Source organism: Schistocerca piceifrons, chromosome X, assembly GCF_021461385.2.
Source record: "Schistocerca piceifrons isolate TAMUIC-IGC-003096 chromosome X, iqSchPice1.1, whole genome shotgun sequence".
NCBI classification, from domain to species: Eukaryota; Metazoa; Arthropoda; class Insecta; order Orthoptera; family Acrididae; genus Schistocerca; species Schistocerca piceifrons.
In genome coordinates, this window is record NC_060149.1 from 338,976,301 (window position 1) to 338,995,586 (window position 19,286).

A 19,286-nucleotide genomic window follows, 5' to 3' on the forward strand; every position below is an offset into this window, starting at 1 on the left:
CCTAATGATAAGGCAGATTGAAGTCACAGAACATAATTTTGAAATGCAACAGTTTGTTTTAACTGCGATCAGGGAGGATGGAAGCATTGTAAGTCAAATTTATTTTGAGTTCATTGTCATCACCATTTATGTCCACTAAGTAACTGAAAATGTATTGATACATGGAAGGCATCAAGTCAAATACTTGATTAAATCTTTCTGAATATCAAACAGGATGATGTATAAAATTAAATAGGTTTGATTAACAAAATTGTAAAATGACAACTGCAAAACGGGACACTTCTCATGTGAAACATCAGTCTATAGTCACACTCAGTATTGGAATAGCAAGCAGGGCAGGAGTCACTGCAAGAACAGTTATATTGAGTAAAATATGGCAAAACGCTGCAATAGGAATGGCAGCACCATCTAGTGAAATTTGTTGGTGTTTTTGTGCCATCAGTTACTCCAAGGATTTGGGGAAAGAGACCAAACTGCGAGGTCATCAGTCTCCTCATCGGATTAGGGAAGGATGGGGAAGGAATTCAGCCATGTCCTTTTGAAGGAACCATCCTGACATTTGCCTGAAGCGATTTAGGGAAAGCATGGAAAACTTAAATCAGGATGGCAGGACGCGGGAGTGAACCGTCGTCCTCCCATATGTGAGTCCAGTGTGTAGTATCTGGAAGAGCTAAAAAAGTAGGATTTAAACAGAGAGAGAAGTTGTATTCTGGAATGCATAACAGGAGTGGTTCAGTAATGATGTTCAGAGTTTCTTTCAGCTGTGTGGTGGGCCAAAATTCAGGTCCCAGGATATAGCAATGGAATGCTTTGAATAGTAGTCTGTTATTATGGAGCATTACTTGCTATGTGTGGGGAGTGAAATTCTAGGTGGAACACATGGGTGAAACCAGAATGGAGTATGGGACTGTGTTTAACTAGCTGATTCTAATGCCATGGAACAAAGGCTGCATTAATTTGACTATCAGTCAGGGATCAGTTGAATATGTTACATGTTAGATAAACTATCTTCAGTATGTTCCAAGAAAAAATGGATTCCACAAAATCTGCTGAATTTCACTGCCAATGTCTACTTGCAGACCAGGCATGTGGTGCAATGCTGGATTGCACTTGTTCCGTGGTGGTAGAACAATAGGTGTTTTGCTTCATAGTAGAGTGGGATCTTATTTCTGCAGATTCCTTCGAAACGACATTGCAGCCTTCTCCAAGATGATGGGTTGTGATCTGCATCTTTGTAATGTAAGTTTTCATATTCTATAAACTTTGAACATGACCTTGCCATACCAGACAACGGTGAAAACTATGTAGCAAGTATGTCTCAACATAGTGTATAATGCCAACATATGAAAAAACTATTCAATAGTAGAGGCAGATAATAAAATATAGAGGAATGAATAAAAGAGGCTGGGATAATGTAGACCATGTAACATACAAATGTAAAAGTAATGATGTATTAGTAGCACAGGGGTCTGCAAGTCATGTGGAGCCCTGTTAGAACACACAGTGGCACACAGGCATCAACTGTGTGGATGGTATTGTTTGACAAAGTTCAGATGTCCATAGAGGATAGGCTATTGTCTGCAGTATCAATCCAATGGAGAAGAGGTACTGCACAGGCAATAGCAATATTGAACTCATATTTAAAAGAAGCTATAAGGCATATAGGTAACTTTTCAAGAATGACACAAATGCAACACTTAAGCAAAATATACTAGTTATCAGGATCTGATTGAGGCAAAAACAAAACGGAATCATGAACATGGTTAAAAAACAGATTTGCATATAAAATACTAACTCTGCCTCCCACCTAAGACTTAAGATAAAATTTGTTCTCAGTCTTTAGCCTATAAATCATATAGAGAGGCGGAATGAAAATAATAGCAATGTGAACTCATCAGTTACTGTGTAACAATATTAGTGCACATTGGCTTTTGTGCTGAATGGTTCTTTCTGAGCTTTGATGAATCCACTACAGGAGATGGTATTTTGCTACCTTTATACTTGTTTAAGCAATAAAAATGAAGTACAATTTTCCAGTCTGGGAGCTGTAATTCAGCACTGAGACGTGACACAAAATGCAATATCTGAAGTGTTCCATCTGAGGTGCATGTAAATTTCTTAGTTATGCATGGTTTCATGATGATATGTCATATCATTACATAATCTCCTACTAGGTCTAGTGAGATCCTAGCATTCTTTTGACTACAGAACAGTTTCCCCCTTTTATGTCTTTGACCACAAGGGGAGGACACTTACTGATGTGTCACTGGTAATGATGAACAAACAATTTATTAAGTCAACAAACATGGAACATGAGTAATATAAAATTAAAGGGTGACTCCTTGATGACAAGAACAAAATAAAGAGTCACTTCTGGACAGCAAGAAATAAGGTTACACAGTATCCACTAGTAAGAAGGTTCAGCCAGAGTTAAAGTTTAATCACTGAAGTAAGATTGCCTCAGAGTATTTGTAACTGACAAGCCCCACAATGCAGGGGTCTGAGGTGAACAATGGCAACATCCATCCAGTGAGGCCATGGTTGGCATGTGAGTGGCAGCTGTGTGGTGATGGTGTAGTGGCTCGTAGAGTGTAACATACTGGACTCACAAGACTGTGGTCAGTGGCAAGGAAGGACTACTTGGAGCGATGGCGAGGTGGCTCGAGAGCATGCTGCTGACAAAGTCCATCCTGACTGCAAATGATGGTGCTGCTGATTAGACTGCTCACAGATATGGCTGGTGTCGGAGGTCACAGAATGACTTTGTTTTGGAAATGGTAGAATGACAGGCTGGCTGTGGGCTGGATGGCTGGTTAAGTGCATGCCTAGCAAAAGCATACCCAAACAGTTTCCAGGAAGGACATGACTAGCATAGGAAGTAGGTCTGTGATTGTGGCATTTGAAAGGTTTATTTGGTCTTCACCCTTGCCCTCTCTTAGCACACAGGAGACAAGTTTGAACGCATTATTTTTCAACATCTTTCTTTCACTGTGGCCACCAATAAAAGCCCGCGATGTGTGCTTGCGTAGTGCTTTTCCCATTATGACCTGCTTGTATGCTATCATGGCATTGTTGCAATATTCACTTACAGATCGGCATTGGCACTACTATCTGTTTTCCAACACATATTTTCTTATATAAAACGTCGTCTTGTGTACAAAATCTGGTGAGATGGCCCATTTCTTAGAATCAGCATCAGGTTCTTGTGACATTCTTAATTCCTCTGTAAGCATATCATCCACTTGCAAGATCTTAATTTCCCTATTCAAGGCATCTGCCTTCTGGTTTAGCTTGCCTGGCTTGTGTTTGACTATTTAGTCATATTCATCAAGTTTTAAGGCCCATATGTTAAGTCAACTGCTGGGATCTTTTAAACTCGAAAGTCATTGTAAAGCTGCATGATCTGTAATTATTATGAACTGTCATCAACATAGGTAACACCAAAAGTAATGGGTACCAAAAACAAATTCCAGAAGTTCCTTTTTGTTAGTGCTATAGTTTTACTCAGCTTGATACAACTGATGTGATGTGTAACCAGTTGGTGTTTCCCCACCATCTTGTATGTGACTCAAAATGAAGACAACAGCTACATTGCCAGCATCACATGCCACATTAAAAGGTAGAGCAAAATCCAGGTATGTGAAGACAGGTAAACTTATAAGAATTTCTCTCAGTATTAATGAGCAACTCTGCTGTCCAAACAAAAGGAGCTCCCTTCTTTAGCAATTTTGTGAGCGGTTTTGTTGTGGCTGGATAGTTCTCTACAAAATGATGATAGTAAGTTGTTAATTCAAGAAACAGTAGCAATTATTTAATGTTCCTTGACACTGGAAAATCATTCACTGCCTCTGTTAACCACAGAACTGGTGTGTACACAATCTTCCACATTTATATGGCCTAAATAGTGCACTTGTGATGGGACAAAACTGCACTTTACTAATTTCAAACTTAGATTAGCATCACTAACATGAGTTAGCACATTTCTCAGTCATTCTGCATGTTCTCTTACAGTACTTAAAAAGATAGTTCTGTCATTCAGGTATATGAGACATATGGTCAGCTTTAAATCTTGGAAAAGTAAATCAGCAAAGTGTTGAAACGTAGCAGGAGCATTTTGGAGGCCAAAGGGCATCCTTAGGTATTTTTAATGCCTGGATGGCACAACAAGATCTGTCTTTTCCTGATATTTTGGAGATACAGGAGTTTGATGGTAGCCAGAGTGCATATCTAATAAGGTGGTGAAGAATTTGCATTTGTCAAGGTGATCAAAAGTATCATCAGCCTATAGAAGGGGATAGGTGTCCAGTTTTGTGACATTATTGACTCACATATCTACACAAACTTGATAAGCCTTTTCGTCTTTACTGGTTCTCTTTGGGACAACTGCTATAGGTAAAGACCAAGGGCTGAAAGGAGGTTCAATTACTCCTGCTTCTAGAGAATCTGAAATATTTTTCACTACTATGGGCTACAAGTGATATAGTAAATGATAAGGTTTCTGGACTATAGGCCTAGCATCACCTGTAAGAATCTCATTGCACGTTAAAGAAGTTGCCAGAAGTTGTTTCATTTCTTCAAACAAACTTGGAAATTCAGCTAGAACGGGGCACAACACATACCAAAATGTCTTACATGAATGTTCAAGTTTCTTTTCAATTTCTGCTTTCATAGGGAATGTAACTGAGATAGAATTTATGCAAACTGTTCTTTCAGGCTGTTCGTTTTCTTGGAATGTTCTTATCTCGTCAATATTTACTTCATGTACAATGGCGAGTGTAGTACACCGGGGAATTTTTATATCTCTGTTTCCAAAATTATTTATACTCACTGGTAAAAAAACACATTCTTCTGTTGTGTTCATTCAAGATAAACTGCACTTCAATGTTTCTGTTTACTGTCTAAAACTTCATTTCTTGTTAATGCATCCACTAAGAAAATATATCCTCTTAACAAAACTTTATTTAGCTCTGTCCAAACAATTTTCCCTTTACCGCCCAATATTTTCTCCACTTCTTTTTTTTTTTTTTTTTTTTTTTTTTTTTTCAACACTGTAGTATTTGGTTTAGTGTGTTGTTGGAATGCGGTCCTTCATTCTGGACTCCCTTGTGTCCTTATAGCAGGAAAAAATAATGCCAAAATTGTGGACATTTCCCTCAAATTGGACTTCTTCTGTTTGGAAGTTAACTATGCCTTGAAAATGACACAGGAAATTATGGCCTAAAATGGCATAAAAATTGTGGCCATTCTTCCAAACTATATTGAATATAGACTGGTACTTCTTTCCATCTATTTCCAGTTCCACATATTGTGAATCTATTGGGTAAATTACTCTTTTTTCCCAATCCTCTTAGTCTGCAATGTGGTAGTTTTAATTCTTGACTGTGAGTAGATTTAATGAACAAAAAAAAAGACTTGTGTGCCTGTATGAATCATAAATGTAGCTTGCCTATCATTGATTTTTACCTTGCAAAGTTACGTTTGCCAGCTGAATGAATCCCCTCGATTCACTTTTTGGATGAGGAATGATGGATAGTGGCAGAACTGCTCCTGTATGCATTTCCCACATTCATATTCCTTTGAGCACCTTTGTAACCCATTTGGTTAGCTGAGTGGTGCTGTAGAGACCAACGAGTCTCTCTCTCATGTCTGGTCTTTCTACAATAGGCACATGCCGGAGCCAAAAACTTAGGAGCCTTGGAACCTGGGCATTTGCAATGAGTACAGCAATCATAGGCAATGAATGCCCATCTACCCTTTTGGAAGATTGGATGAACTGTCGAGACCTCTTGTGCAGAAATGCGAGTCATATAGCCTCCCTTAGTCTACTCAGAAAAGCAGACTTTACCTTAGCACCTAATTGTGGATCAGTCCCACGAACAAATACATCAACACAGTGAGCTTCTTCTTCTCTGATAAATGTTTCATTCTTTTCATTACTTTCCCATAGTACATATGTGTGACATGACACAGCTCTTGTTCTGTCAGCAAAGTGCTCTAAATCCTTTCTGGAATTTTGGCATAGGGTGGAAAGTTGGTCCCTACAGTAGCTAATGCTATGCTTATCTCCATATTGTACAAGGATTCAAATGCCTTGGTATTTCTGAGTCCTTCCATGGTATTAACATAAATGCATGCCTCTCCTTGCAACAAAAGGTGAGTGACTCCTACCAACACTTCATCACTTCATGCAAACAGTTTCCCTACAGCTATTTCCCTTTGTATGAAAATGTGGAAATTTTTGCCTTGTTCATCTCTGAAGGTAGGAATCAGTAAACACATTGCAACACTAATTATGGGCTGGGGTAGAACTTGCTGTGGGAACCCCAGAAATGGGGAAGCAAGGCTAGCTACAGGCACAGTGCTGCTTTGCAGTGTCGCATTTACTAATGTCTCATTAAGGCACCTTTGCAGTTCATCATTCTTCATCCAGAGTTACTCAAGCCTTGTTTACCTGTGAGGATTCTTCTCCAGCTGTTCCTGTTACCTAGCCAGAGGCATCGTTTTAAGCCACACACATAAACACAAAAGTCTTCGGTGGCAGCTCATGGTTACAGCTCAGGCAATATTGGACACAGCGGCATCTTATCCCTAAAAGCGAAGTTCGTGACTTACATTTGTTGATTGACAAATGGCTTTGCAGCATTATACAGCAAGATGACATTGGTGCCTGACATTGGGTGGTGCTAGGTCTCCATATCCAAGACATCACCTTGTGTGAAAGTGGCAGAGATGACGGGTGAGGTCGGTTGGCCTCTTGCATCTGCAGCAGCACATAAATTGATGGCACTGCACGATGGTTTCATGCATCTGCTCATTGCTCAATAATTTGTATGCAGCATCTCAAAGCCAAAAACAGGGTGAATGCAGCATCCCAATTTTGATGCCACTTTTCACATCCTCTCTGAGATGTGGTCAGGATTGGAAAGTGGTGTGGACTTGTACTTAATATACAGTACTCATGTTCAGAAAAAGAATCTGTATAGGTTTATTTGCTCATGGGGATTACATGGTGAGGATTGCCAGTGGGCAAGAAAACTCCAGTAGCCTCAGACTCATCTTGGAGGAGAAGGTAAAAACTAAAAAATGAAAGAACTAAGCCATTTAGCATTTGTTCTAGGCAGCAGCTTGGAACAGAGGAAGGAGATGTTCTTTGGTCAAGGGTCTAAAAGACCTCAGTCTCACAAGTCAGGTGATCTTGCAACATGATTTGATTGGCAAGCGAGCTTTGCTGATGACAAATCTGTACTGTTCTATCCATGACAAGTTATCAGCAGTGGGCATTATAATGTCTGAAGAGCAAAAGCCAAATCAAGACAAGAACACAAGCCAGAACATCAGCCACCCACATAATCAAGATCAAACAGTAGAGATTTCGGTAAACACTTGCAAACATCTAAGAGACTGAATATCCACATGTCAAGATGCTAAGCTAGTAAACACATAACTGACTTGAGTTGACAGCTGCCTAACTTGGCTCCTCAGAAACCAGGGGCTCTCTCCAGTACATACAGCGTGGGTGCCCCCTGTCAACAACCATCGTACCCAGTTTGCTAGCTGCCAATATTGCTGGTTCTGCATCCTCCATTGCCACTGCATTATTGGCAGGTGCGAATACCAAAGATTCAGCCTATTCCAGTGTGAACTGTTTGATTGTTGTCACATCATCTGAAAGGCTATGGACAGAATAGGCAGACTTTTTGTAAAATTTAAATAATAAAAATTACTCATGTTCAGAGCCTGGGCCACCTTGTACAGAGCAGTGTTTTAACAACAAGTTTGCAGATACTAATCCTTGTGTTGCTGAATGATCCTATTTTGCTGCAGTAAGTCTGACAGCTGTAGGTGCTGTTCATCTCATAGAGAAGCATATTCTGATTAACATCTTCCCATTTCTTATTCCAAAATTTTTAAGTACTGTACAACAGTTTTCATTTCTTGAGAACCTTCTTGGCAGTATTTTAATACCAAGAGAGGGTGCTGTTTCTCCCTTATTTAACTATTCTCCTTTGTACATATCTTTGGGTTCTTAGCTTAATTATTTACTTAAACTTGAGCTGAAGTACTGTTACTGATTACTTTTCTAAGTTAAATATTTCTATATAATTTCTGATAATTTACCTGTGCCATCCACTGCACTAAAAATTTACTCTTACTTCTTATTTTTGTAGCTCTTTGTATCATGGTGCAGCCACATTAAATTAACTAATCCCACTCAGTATGTGAATGCCCTGATTGTGATCACGTCTGTTTATTCCCAATTAATCACATCAATTTAGATTATGAGTAGTATTTTTAACAATCTGGTCCAGTTAATTTTCGGGTATAGACTGTCAGAACAGTTTCACAGAGAATGTCATGTTTAACCAGTTGTGAGAACCTAATTTTGCAGTTTGGTACAGTCTTTTTCATGTATAACCGCATGATTTGGGGACAAACATACCAGTGAACTAGGTTTTTCAGTTGCAGTCCGTTTAGTGTTTGTAGTATTTATTTATACAATTTGTATGCTAGCTTGATTCAAACTCTCCTCGATTATATGAAATAAACCATCTCTCATACAATGTGATTTGTCGTCATGGGCTGTCGTTATGGTCCTTTCGTCATTCTGAATGAGAACCCCAGGCATACATGCTGTGACCATAATGTAGTCCTCACCACTTATTACCACTATTTCCATAAGTAGTGTTTGTATTTGCTGCATTTGCAAATTGCTGATAATTATTAGATCCTTGCCCCTCTGCTTTCTCTTTAGCCTAGTAGTGTGTGTTGCAAGCTTTTCAACAGGAGATGTGTATTACATTGAGTAAGAGGTATTGCCAGTTCAGACAATCATTGCAGTAGCTCTGGTTGTAGGGCATTTGTAGTACATGTACCTTATTGGTGTGTCATCATTTTGCATGCATCCACCCACCCACATAAAAACACACACACACACACACACACACACACACACACACACACACACACACACACGCAACACAAAATCATGACCTCATTATCTTAACTGTGTAACAAGAGCAACTGACTCAAACCCCACCGTCAACCTCTAACAATCTTGCCATTAAAGTGAGGTTAAAACTTTGTCTTTCTTCCTTTGACCCTCACCAGGAAACAACATTTGCTACTGATTTTTAATACATTTATTTGCTACTAAATAAATACTCACATAGCAGTAAGAGTAGAATAAAATATAAGCCTACAATAAGAGTGAAACAAATTGAAAGAGAACAACACCATACTTAGAAATGTGCACTGCATAAAGGAAGATGCACAATAGAATCAGCTACTGGCACAAAGTGAACTTTATTGGCACAAAAATGTTAGCATTGTGAATATATTGTTAACAAATAGATCAGACTTAAGATTTGTTACCACAAAAGGCAATAAAAGTGAAAAATATCACAAATCGTAAAAAGATGCACTGAAATCAAATATATACAACAGCCGAAATATCATACAATGTCCATAATTTGTCTAGTACACAACTGTTAATCATAAGAGTTTATTTCTTTTGAAATGTATTTCTGTGACAGCAAGCTTCCAAAATATTCAAAATATATGATGTGGTACACAGCATGGAAATTTGTAAACAATAGTTTAAAAATTACAAAAAGATAAACTAAACAAGACTTTTATTTTTCTGTAAAAAATTTTAATCATCAGTGTTCACTGAACTTGTCATTGAGCTGTGGGGTCCTGCTTGTGCAAAAAATAAAAATGTTTGAGTCAGCTAAAATGTTTGACAATAACATAAAAGCACAACTTTACAAACACATTCTGTAGTCAGTATGCTATATGAAATTACTTTTGTATGTTTCATTGTAGACTGAAAAAGTAGATAACACAAAGGATTAAAATAAATATATTTAAGAAGGAAAGATTTTGAAATAGAAATCAGGACATTAGATATCACCTTCACTAACAAGCTGTTATTAGTTAATTTTCACTTTTTATTAAGTAGTAATTCGTATGAAGGAAAAAATTTTAGCCATATTAACACTATGCTAGACTGAATAACAACTCAGAGTACAAGGACTGGGAAAAAATATCCATGGAATTTATTAAGAATTTTGAAGAGATTGTATTATTATTTGTCATAAGTGTTTTAAGGAAGCCATAAATCTCTAGAAGTTTGGAGTCATTTTTATTATCATATGTAGAAACCCATTGTGCAGAATTTTAAGTGAATCTTAACTTTATCTCTATGTCTGATATGTTATTGCAGTACAGTGTATCTAAAACTGTTCTATTTTGTACACATATCATAAAATTTATGTTTTGAAGAGCAAAATAACGAATTTGAATGTAGATGTACCAAATTTCTACTAGGGAGCCAGTAAAATTCATTTTGCTAGACAAATGACTTATTTCTCTGTTAGCCTTGGATTATAATAAAATATGTTAAATTTCAAAATTAAGTTATTAGATGTAAAGCAACAAAAATATCCAACATAAAAATAGTAGATTATAGAGACCACATTACTTTGAATATCTTAATAAATGATCTTTGGCAATTCTGTTCATTATTCTAGGAATACACTAATGTGCCAAGAGCAGCATACATTTGCAGAAAATCGTTCTGAAAACAAAATACAAGAAACAGGAGCTATGCAACTCTTTGTCTTGATTCTTTAATTCTGAAATAGAGCTATTTTGCTAAACAAATGTGAAAACCATACTTTATGAGATATTTCTTTTTCCCAAGGAACAACCTTACTACTCATATCGACCTCATGTGACAAGCACATTGGATAGACATCAGTACTCATCACGTTCAGGTAGTGGGACAGGTCTCAGTACGTCCACGGGCCGTGCCAGTTCCATGCGACGCATGCGTCATTTGTTGGATCTGGAATCACGACATATCCCAAATCCCTCTCCAACAAGAACTCAAGATCCTCGCTCTCATCTGCTGGATATAAATCCTGCAGGTAATGTAATATAGCTTCTGAAATTATGAAAATGTATTTGATTTGTCACTTCAAATATCACTGCTTTTAATTTTTGTTACTGTGTAATAAACTGAAGAACACAAAATATAATCTTCATCAAACCGAGATTACTAGTCAAGTTAAGTATAATTCAAATCAGCTTTTTGCAGTTTTGTACAAATGTTTTACAGCTCCATTAAGCAGAATGGTGTGAAACATTTCTTGTAACAGACATGTAAAACTTTGCAGGAGAAGAAAGTTGAACAAACATTGACATCTATGTAAAAATAGTGATTTACACTTAATAGGGAATGACCTCACATGTTCAGTTCAGCAGAACAGTATATTCCAGGTTCCAATGTCCAGAGTAAGCCTTGTATTAGGACAAAGATTTTTGATATTTAAATTACAGCTGAAACTCTCATGCAATTCTTTAAAAAAGTAGTTCAGAAAGTATCACAATTATAAACTGATCAAGCTATAAAAATTTGCTAAACTCTTATAGACCTCTTAAATAAAAAATAAATAAATAAATAATAACAGTAGAACAACATGAGAGCTAAACCTGCCTTCCAGAACAACAATCTGTAATCACAGAAATTTAACAGATAAACTTTGTGGTGTGTAGTGAGTGAAGTGTTATGAAACAATGTGTGTGTAGTGTGTGCAGTGACTGATAGTGAGATATGAGTGAACGGTGTGGTATTACATTCTTTTAATAAGTTATTTGTAAAAAAAAGTTTTGGATACCAGGAGTAAATCTAATGATTATGTCTAACTAGAAGTCTGTAAATATATATGTATACAAATTAGCTTATTTTAAATTGATCTAACCTTGTAAATACTTTGACATGTCCTATATCCTTGTAAAAAGAGATCTGCGGATGAGTAAAACTACTACTACTACTACTACTACTACTAATAGAAAGTTACAATGCTGTTCTAAAATATTTGTGACAAAACATGAAGAGTTTTTACACTTTTTAAAGAGTGATTTGAAACTCAGGTCATTGATAATAATAAATATCTTTAAATTATGTGCCATAACGCTGGTTTCGGAGCATATTATAATTGTCAGTTGTAGAGTGATTATCAATATTGTATAAAAACAGAGGTAAAATTATTGTCTGTTCATAACATGTTGGAAAGCCCTTTTGACAGAGAACGAGTGGCTGAGTGAGAGAGAGAGAGAGAGAGCGAGAGAGAGACTGATAGGAAAGCATGGAGAAGGTTTGCTCAAATATAGTGGAAGTGAGGGAGCAAACATCTCCATGTTGTCAAGCCTAAATAAGTGTGGACGTGGACAACAATGAATAAAACTGCATTGCAGCTGAAGTATGGTGCTCTGTAGAAGGGCATTTATTACCACTGAGTGCAGTTCATGGAAAGGCAACTGATCTGTAGACACAAATTAATCTGAAACTTCCTGGCAGATTAAAAATATGTGCCAGAGCTGGCCTCAGACCTGGGACCTTTGTCTTTTGAGGGCAAGTGCTCTGCCAACTGAGCTATCTAAGCATGACTCATGAGCCGGTCCGGTGCGCAATTTTAATCTGCCAGGAATTTTGAAATCCGTGCTTACTTCACTGCAAAAGGAAAAATTATTTTTGAAAGGATATTTTGACAAGTATATTATATTGTGGTGTGTCAAATTAAACTACATTACACAAAAGAAATGAGGCTTTTCACATTGCTAAATGAGTATTTTCAAGATCATATTAGAACAGTAACAATTTGCTTACATCGAACTGTATCCTTACACTGAACAAAATTTTTATCTTACCTCCTGCTTCTATTGCTCCAAAAAAAGGAGCCTTAAAATATCCAAGTTGAGAAATCATCCATAACTATCTTACTGATTTTAATATAATAGGGGGAAACAATCCACGTGGGAAAAATTTATCAAAAAACAAAGATGATGTGACTTACCAAACGAAAGCGCTGGCAGGTCGAAAGACACACAAACATACACACAAAATTCAAGCTTTCGCAACAAACTGTTGCCTCATCAGGAAAGAGGGAAGGAGAGGGAAAGACAAAAGGATGTGGGTTTTAAGGGAGAGGGTAAGGAGTCATTCCAATCCCGGGAGCGGCGAGACTTACCTTAGGGGGAAAAAAGGACGGGTATACACTCGCACACACACACACACACACACATATCCATCCACACATATACAGACACAAGCAGACATATTTAAAGATTAGTAATATGTCTGCTTGTGTCTGTATATGTGTGGATGGATATGTGTGTGTGTGTGTGTGCGAGTGTATACCCGTCCTTTTTTCCCCCTAAGGTAAGTCTTTCCGCTCCTGGGATTGGAATGACTCCTTACCCTCTCCCTTAAAACCCACATCCTTTCGTCTTTCCCTCTCCTTCCCTCTTTCCTGATGAGGCAACAGTTTGTAGCGAAAGCTTGAATTTTGTGTGTATGTTTGCGTTTGTTTGTGTGTCTTTCGACCTGCCAGCGCTTTCGTTTGGTAAGTCACATCATCTTTGTTTTTTGATAAATATCTTACTGATTTTATATAGAATGAAACTACTTCTATTTAGGAGAACTCTAGATTTTTGTGCTTGGTTCTAATCTACAGAGGTCACAACCATCTTTCAATTTTACATTTCATGTTGACTTAAGGTTGCATTCCTGTGCACCAGGCCTCAGAGGTGCAAGCATATGAGTTACAATTTGTTAAGAATTTTGTATTAATTTTAGAGATTTATTTTTTGAGCATAAGTAAAGTAGTACTGGTGAATGCAATTTTTAACTAATGACAAACAGTACTCTTTTCTAATAAAGAGAGGAATTTTGTCAAAGACACCACATTCTCTGTCTTTAATGAATTTTCTACATCACACAGTTTGTTTATAATACTAATTATGTGGCCATGGATTTATAAACAAATATTCCATATTTAATTGTGATTTAATAAATATTCTAATTTCAATTAATTTTTCTGTTATATTTTAAACAAATGCTGATAATTGATATTTCAGAATTTCTTAAGTACAAAATGGACAAACCAGTCACCGCTCTTGGCAGTGAACCAAATGCCCCAGCAGAGCCTGGAATCAGTGGACTGCTCTGGGTACATCTTCTGGCTGGCAGAGGTCTCCGTGCCACTACCTCAACCTCAGCTGCTTCGACGCCATCTGGGACCTCTGCTATTGGTAATATTTCATGCAGACCAGGTGTAATTAGTGCAATCTGTCTTGCACTGTAAGTTTCATGTGAAATGGAGATGTGTATGGGTAAACAAAATGGAGTACTTTTGTGACAGTTAAACTGCAAAATTGATGATTTACATAGCCATCCTGCTTTTAACAACCATTACTTGTGATGTCAAGGAAAGTTGTGGATGGTATAATAGAAATATTATGAAAAGGATAGATTGCTACTCACCATATAGAGGAGACACTTGGTCACAGACAGGCACAACAAAGAGACTGCTACCCATTTTAGCTTTCACCCAAAAGTCGTTCTTCTGAAGTACAAAACATGCACATTCACACAAATCACATACACATGGCCACTGTCTCTGGTCTCTGCAGCCAGAGACAGTGGTCATGTGTGTTTGAGTTTTACTTGTCGGAATGCATGTGTTTATTACTTCAGGAGAAGGTCTTTTGGGCAAAAGGTAAAATATGTAGCAGTATTTTTGTTATGCCTGTCAGTGACTCAAAATCTCTATACAGTGAGAAGCACTCTATGCATTTCATAATACTTGTCATATTTTACAGGACAGAATACAGAATTACCACATATTTTTCTGCAAAATTTGCACAAAAATATGCAACACACACACACACATACACAAACATTAATGAATAAACTATGAATTATTTGAAGTTACAGTGAATGAACAGAAGTTAAAATGTGATTGTGAAAGTCAAGAGATCTACAGTAGAACAAGAAAAGCAAACCAATATAAAGTTGGTTTAACTTTCTGATTCATCTGTTTGCATTACAACATGTTCTTGTAAATTAATTGTTGTACAATGACAGTTAACTACACCCTTCATTTTTAATGTGGTACCTTCATAGTGCCATCACAGCCTGTACCTGACAGTTTTTGCAATTTGCTGTGGCTTACTTTTACACTGTACAGTGTTGTCTGGAAAGGAAAACAAGCAATAAACGTTGCAGGCAGATTCAAACTGTAATGTGGGTCATGATCATGTCGTAGACGCCATATTTGTTTACAAATGTGGCAGTATACATGTGAAGTGTTACGACAGAAAAAGGAACCTGTGACCACTGGAGGCAGTGCCACAAGTTCCTCCAAATGTTGTAACACAACATACACACATGTGTAATACTAACTAATGTAAATCCACCCGATGATGGAGGTTTAAACCTTCGAAACGCGTCGTGGAAAAAATAAAACGGTGACTGGTAACAGTAAACTTGTTGTTTCATTTAATGCCAGTAACAATCACGGTAAAGCCTAACCTAAAAATGTTCGCATTTAAATGACTCACATTGTTTCTCAGACAGTTTCCTTCAGTATGTATTACATTATACAAATCTTAATAATTTTACATACATTCTAATGTAGACCAAAGATATGTGGTAAGTTACATCTGCCTATTTTCTACTAAAGTTCTCTCAAATATCTACATCATTCTTATATCAAAAATGATAATTTTACTTTAAGCACCAGATTTTTTTATTCCATAAGGATAATTGTTTTCCTCTAGCAGAATCTATTGCTACATTTTAAGCAAATAAATATCTCATATCACTGAAATTCCAAGGAAAAAGTACCTTGTATGATGAAGCTTGAAACTGGAATTAAAGTTACAGAAATGAGACCTTCTGGTCTGAATCACAAGGGAAGACACAATAAATAACTATTATGTTGTAATTCATACTCTATCTCTGTAAACTTCTGTTTCTGAGAAAAATAAAATATGTTAATAGTATGTTATAGAACAATTTTCTCAAAACATTTATTTTGCATTGTTCAGTTAATATTACATCCTGTTCTTTTGGTGGATATGCCATTTTTGGTTCTTGTTTAACTGTCTTTGAGATAGTTCATGTAAAACACGTAAATTTATGTTTTTAAGTCATTACAACATTCATTTCCAGGAGGCAATGCTACTTCAGGACTGAGAGATTTATATTGTGTTCTGGAATGTGATCGGGTACATAAAGCAAGAACTGTTGTAAGGACAGGAGATCTTGTGTTTGACTGGGATGAAACATTTGAGTTAGATTTGGTTGACAACAGAGAACTAGATTTCCTAATATATTCATGGGATCCTCAGTATAGGCACAAGCTGTGCTACAAGGTAAGTAAACATAAATTCAAACAAATGAAAAATTGTACTCTTATTTGAATAGTTTTCTTCATCTGTTTATTTCATATTTTTATGTATTGTTGTTGTATTCCGGGTGTCCTGTTTATCTTGACCACCCTAAACAACTTTTTGTGTAGAAACAAGAAGAAAACTGTACCCAGCAATTGTTGTTTAGCTACTAGGAGAACATTAAGTCACATGATTATATTTCTTGTAACTTTGTACATTATAAATATATGAAAAGCTTTATGTCTTTTTTAAATAATATGCTATGTTTGTTATTCAGTTATTAACTTACCCTCCTTAATACCTGTTCATAAAAATGTTTCACCATGTACTATTCACATAAAAATGATGTTATTAAAAATGTAACATGAAACTGACTTTCACTCTCCTGTAGTGGCACACAATGCAGGTAGAAATTCCACCTTATTTTCATTGGTGTACATTGCACTCCAACAAAACTTTCAACTGAAGATGGTTGACTGAATGACTGGTGTGCATTTTCCTTGTGTTTCTATTTGTTTACCATCAACTTCAGCAAATGGACAACTCACATTACCCCCACTTATCCACACTGCAAGTACATGAAAGTCAAAATTAATTTTGTGTTATGTTTTCAATAACATCAGGTTTATGTGAATTTTTGTACAGGTCTTGAGAAGAGGAAGTGGATTATCACATAAAAATATTGGGTGCTATTTAAAAAAAGACATACTGCTGTTGATATCTTCATAATGAACAAAGTTACTAGAAAGGCAGTCATGTTGATTAAGGTCCCCCTGGTAGCTAAGCATCATTTGTTTGCTGGGACACCCAGTATGTCTTGCATCAAGCTTCATAGAGATTTTGGTTCCATGCATTTACAATGAAAAAATATGGTACAACCCTGGCATTTGCTTGAAGTTATTTGAAGAAGTAATAGGAAATGCAATTTAGAATGAGTAGACTGATATTTAATCCATGATGGTCCCATAAGTAAACTTGTTATCTTGTAATTGTGTTGCCTTACATATTTGATATCGTATAATAGCCATTCCTGAAAACCTGAAAACTGAACACTTTTCTAAAGAAATTTTCAATGAATTGTGTGACTCTCTGCTACATATTAAAGCGACTAAGAGAATAGAAATGTAAATATTTAGGTGTATGTAATTACTATTATAGGTTGTGTTTTATATGTTCCTTAACATAGGTTGGTGGTTCAGTTTATTATAGCTTAAGGGAAATGGAGCAACCAGAATGCTAAAGATATGAAACCACTCTCACCTTAAGCTGAATACAGCTATTTATCTCATAAAGACAAAATATGCTGTTTTTAAAAGGCTATCAAGATTATCTTCTTGTATAGGCCCTAAGCAAAGATGTAAATTCTGTTCAGTATATGCTATTCAGTGACATCAGGCATAGATATATGTGGCAGTGCTAACTGCCAATGTCAACAGCAACTGTCAATATCGACACAGAAAACAATGAACAAGTGTACTTCTTTGGAAATAATTGTCTTTGTTGTCCTGTTCCTCTATTTTTCTTGCGTCTCATGCTATGTTGTAAAGTGTGCTCTGATTACATTGCAGTTATGAGAGTTAATAAAGTGTTAAAGTATATAATTTGTGGTCTCAGTGCTTGAGTATCACTGGTACCCACTGCCATATGAATCCCTACATTGGTGACCCATGATAATGGTTTATGTTTTACGAACTTAGTGAACATGCCATGCAGCTTCTCACCTATGCAATGGATACTGAAGTTCATGAGAAGCTATTATGGCCTTTTTCCAGTTTGTATGGTGTGTTCCAATTGCATGGTGCACCAAATTGTATGGAACCACATAAGTCTGATAATGTGAGTGTAAGTGACTTCCAACTGCTTGCCACATGTATTCTTGCATGGGCTGATGCCACATTCAAACATTCAGTGCAGCCTTCCATTGACCTGATTGACTTTTGTTTGATGGAAAATCTTCATAATGAACAAAGTTACTAGAAAGGCAGTCATGTTGATTAAGGTCCCCCTGGTAGCTAAGCATCATTTGTTTGCTGGGACACCCAGTATGTCTTGCATCAAGCTTCATAGAGATTTTGGTTCCATGCATTTACAATGAAAAAATATGGTACAACCCTGGCATTTGCTTGAAGTTATTTGAAGAAGTAATAGGAAATGCAATTTAGAATGAGTAGACTGATATTTAATCCATGATGGTCCCATAAGTAAACTTGTTATCTTGTAATTGTGTTGCCTTACATATTTGATATCGTATAATAGCCATTCCTGAAAACCTGAAAACTGAACACTTTTCTAAAGAAATTTTCAATGAATTGTGTGACTCTCTGCTACATATTAAAGCGACTAAGAGAATAGAAATGTAAATATTTAGGTGTATGTAATTACTATTATAGGTTGTGTTTTATATGTTCCTTAACATAGGTTGGTGGTTCAGTTTATTATAGCTTAAGGGAAATGGAGCAACCAGAATGCTAAAGATATGAAACCACTCTCACCTTAAGCTGAATACAGCTATTTATGTCATAAAGACAAAATATGCTGTTTTTAAAAGGCTATCAAGATTATCTTCTTGTATAGGCCCTAAGCAAAGATGTAAATTCTGTTCAGTATATGCTATTCAGTGACATCAGGCATAGATATATGTGGCAGTGCTAACTGCCAATGTCAACAGCAACTGTCAATATTGACACAGAAAACAATGAACAAGTGTACTTCTTTGGAAATAATTGTCTTTGTTGTCCTGTTCCTCTATTTTTCTTGCGTCTCATGCTATGTTGTAAAGTGTGCTCTGATTACATTGCAGTTATGAGAGTTAATAAAGTGTTAAAGTATATAATTTGTGGTCTCAGTGCTTGAGTATCACTGGTACCCACTGCCATATGAATCCCTACATTGGTGACCCATGATAATGGTTTATGTTTTACGAACTTAGTGAACATGCCATGCAGCTTCTCACCTATGCAATGGATACTGAAGTTCATGAGAAGCTATTATGGCCTTTTTCCAGTTTGTATGGTGTGTTCCAATTGCATGGTGCACCAAATTGT

At 36.6% G+C, this 19,286-nt stretch overlaps 1 protein-coding gene across 1 annotated transcript in view; it reads left to right on the forward strand.

Annotated features, from left to right (window-relative positions):
• Positions 1 to 19,286, forward strand: part of LOC124722893 (rho GTPase-activating protein 100F) — an 800,721-nt gene that overhangs the window by 596,762 nt on the left and 184,673 nt on the right. The window contains exons 11-13 of the mRNA XM_047248035.1: positions 10,706 to 10,931; positions 13,924 to 14,097; positions 16,022 to 16,224. Of these exons, the coding sequence (XP_047103991.1) occupies positions 10,706 to 10,931; positions 13,924 to 14,097; positions 16,022 to 16,224 (603 nt within the window). The remainder of the gene's footprint in view (positions 1 to 10,705; positions 10,932 to 13,923; positions 14,098 to 16,021; positions 16,225 to 19,286) is intronic.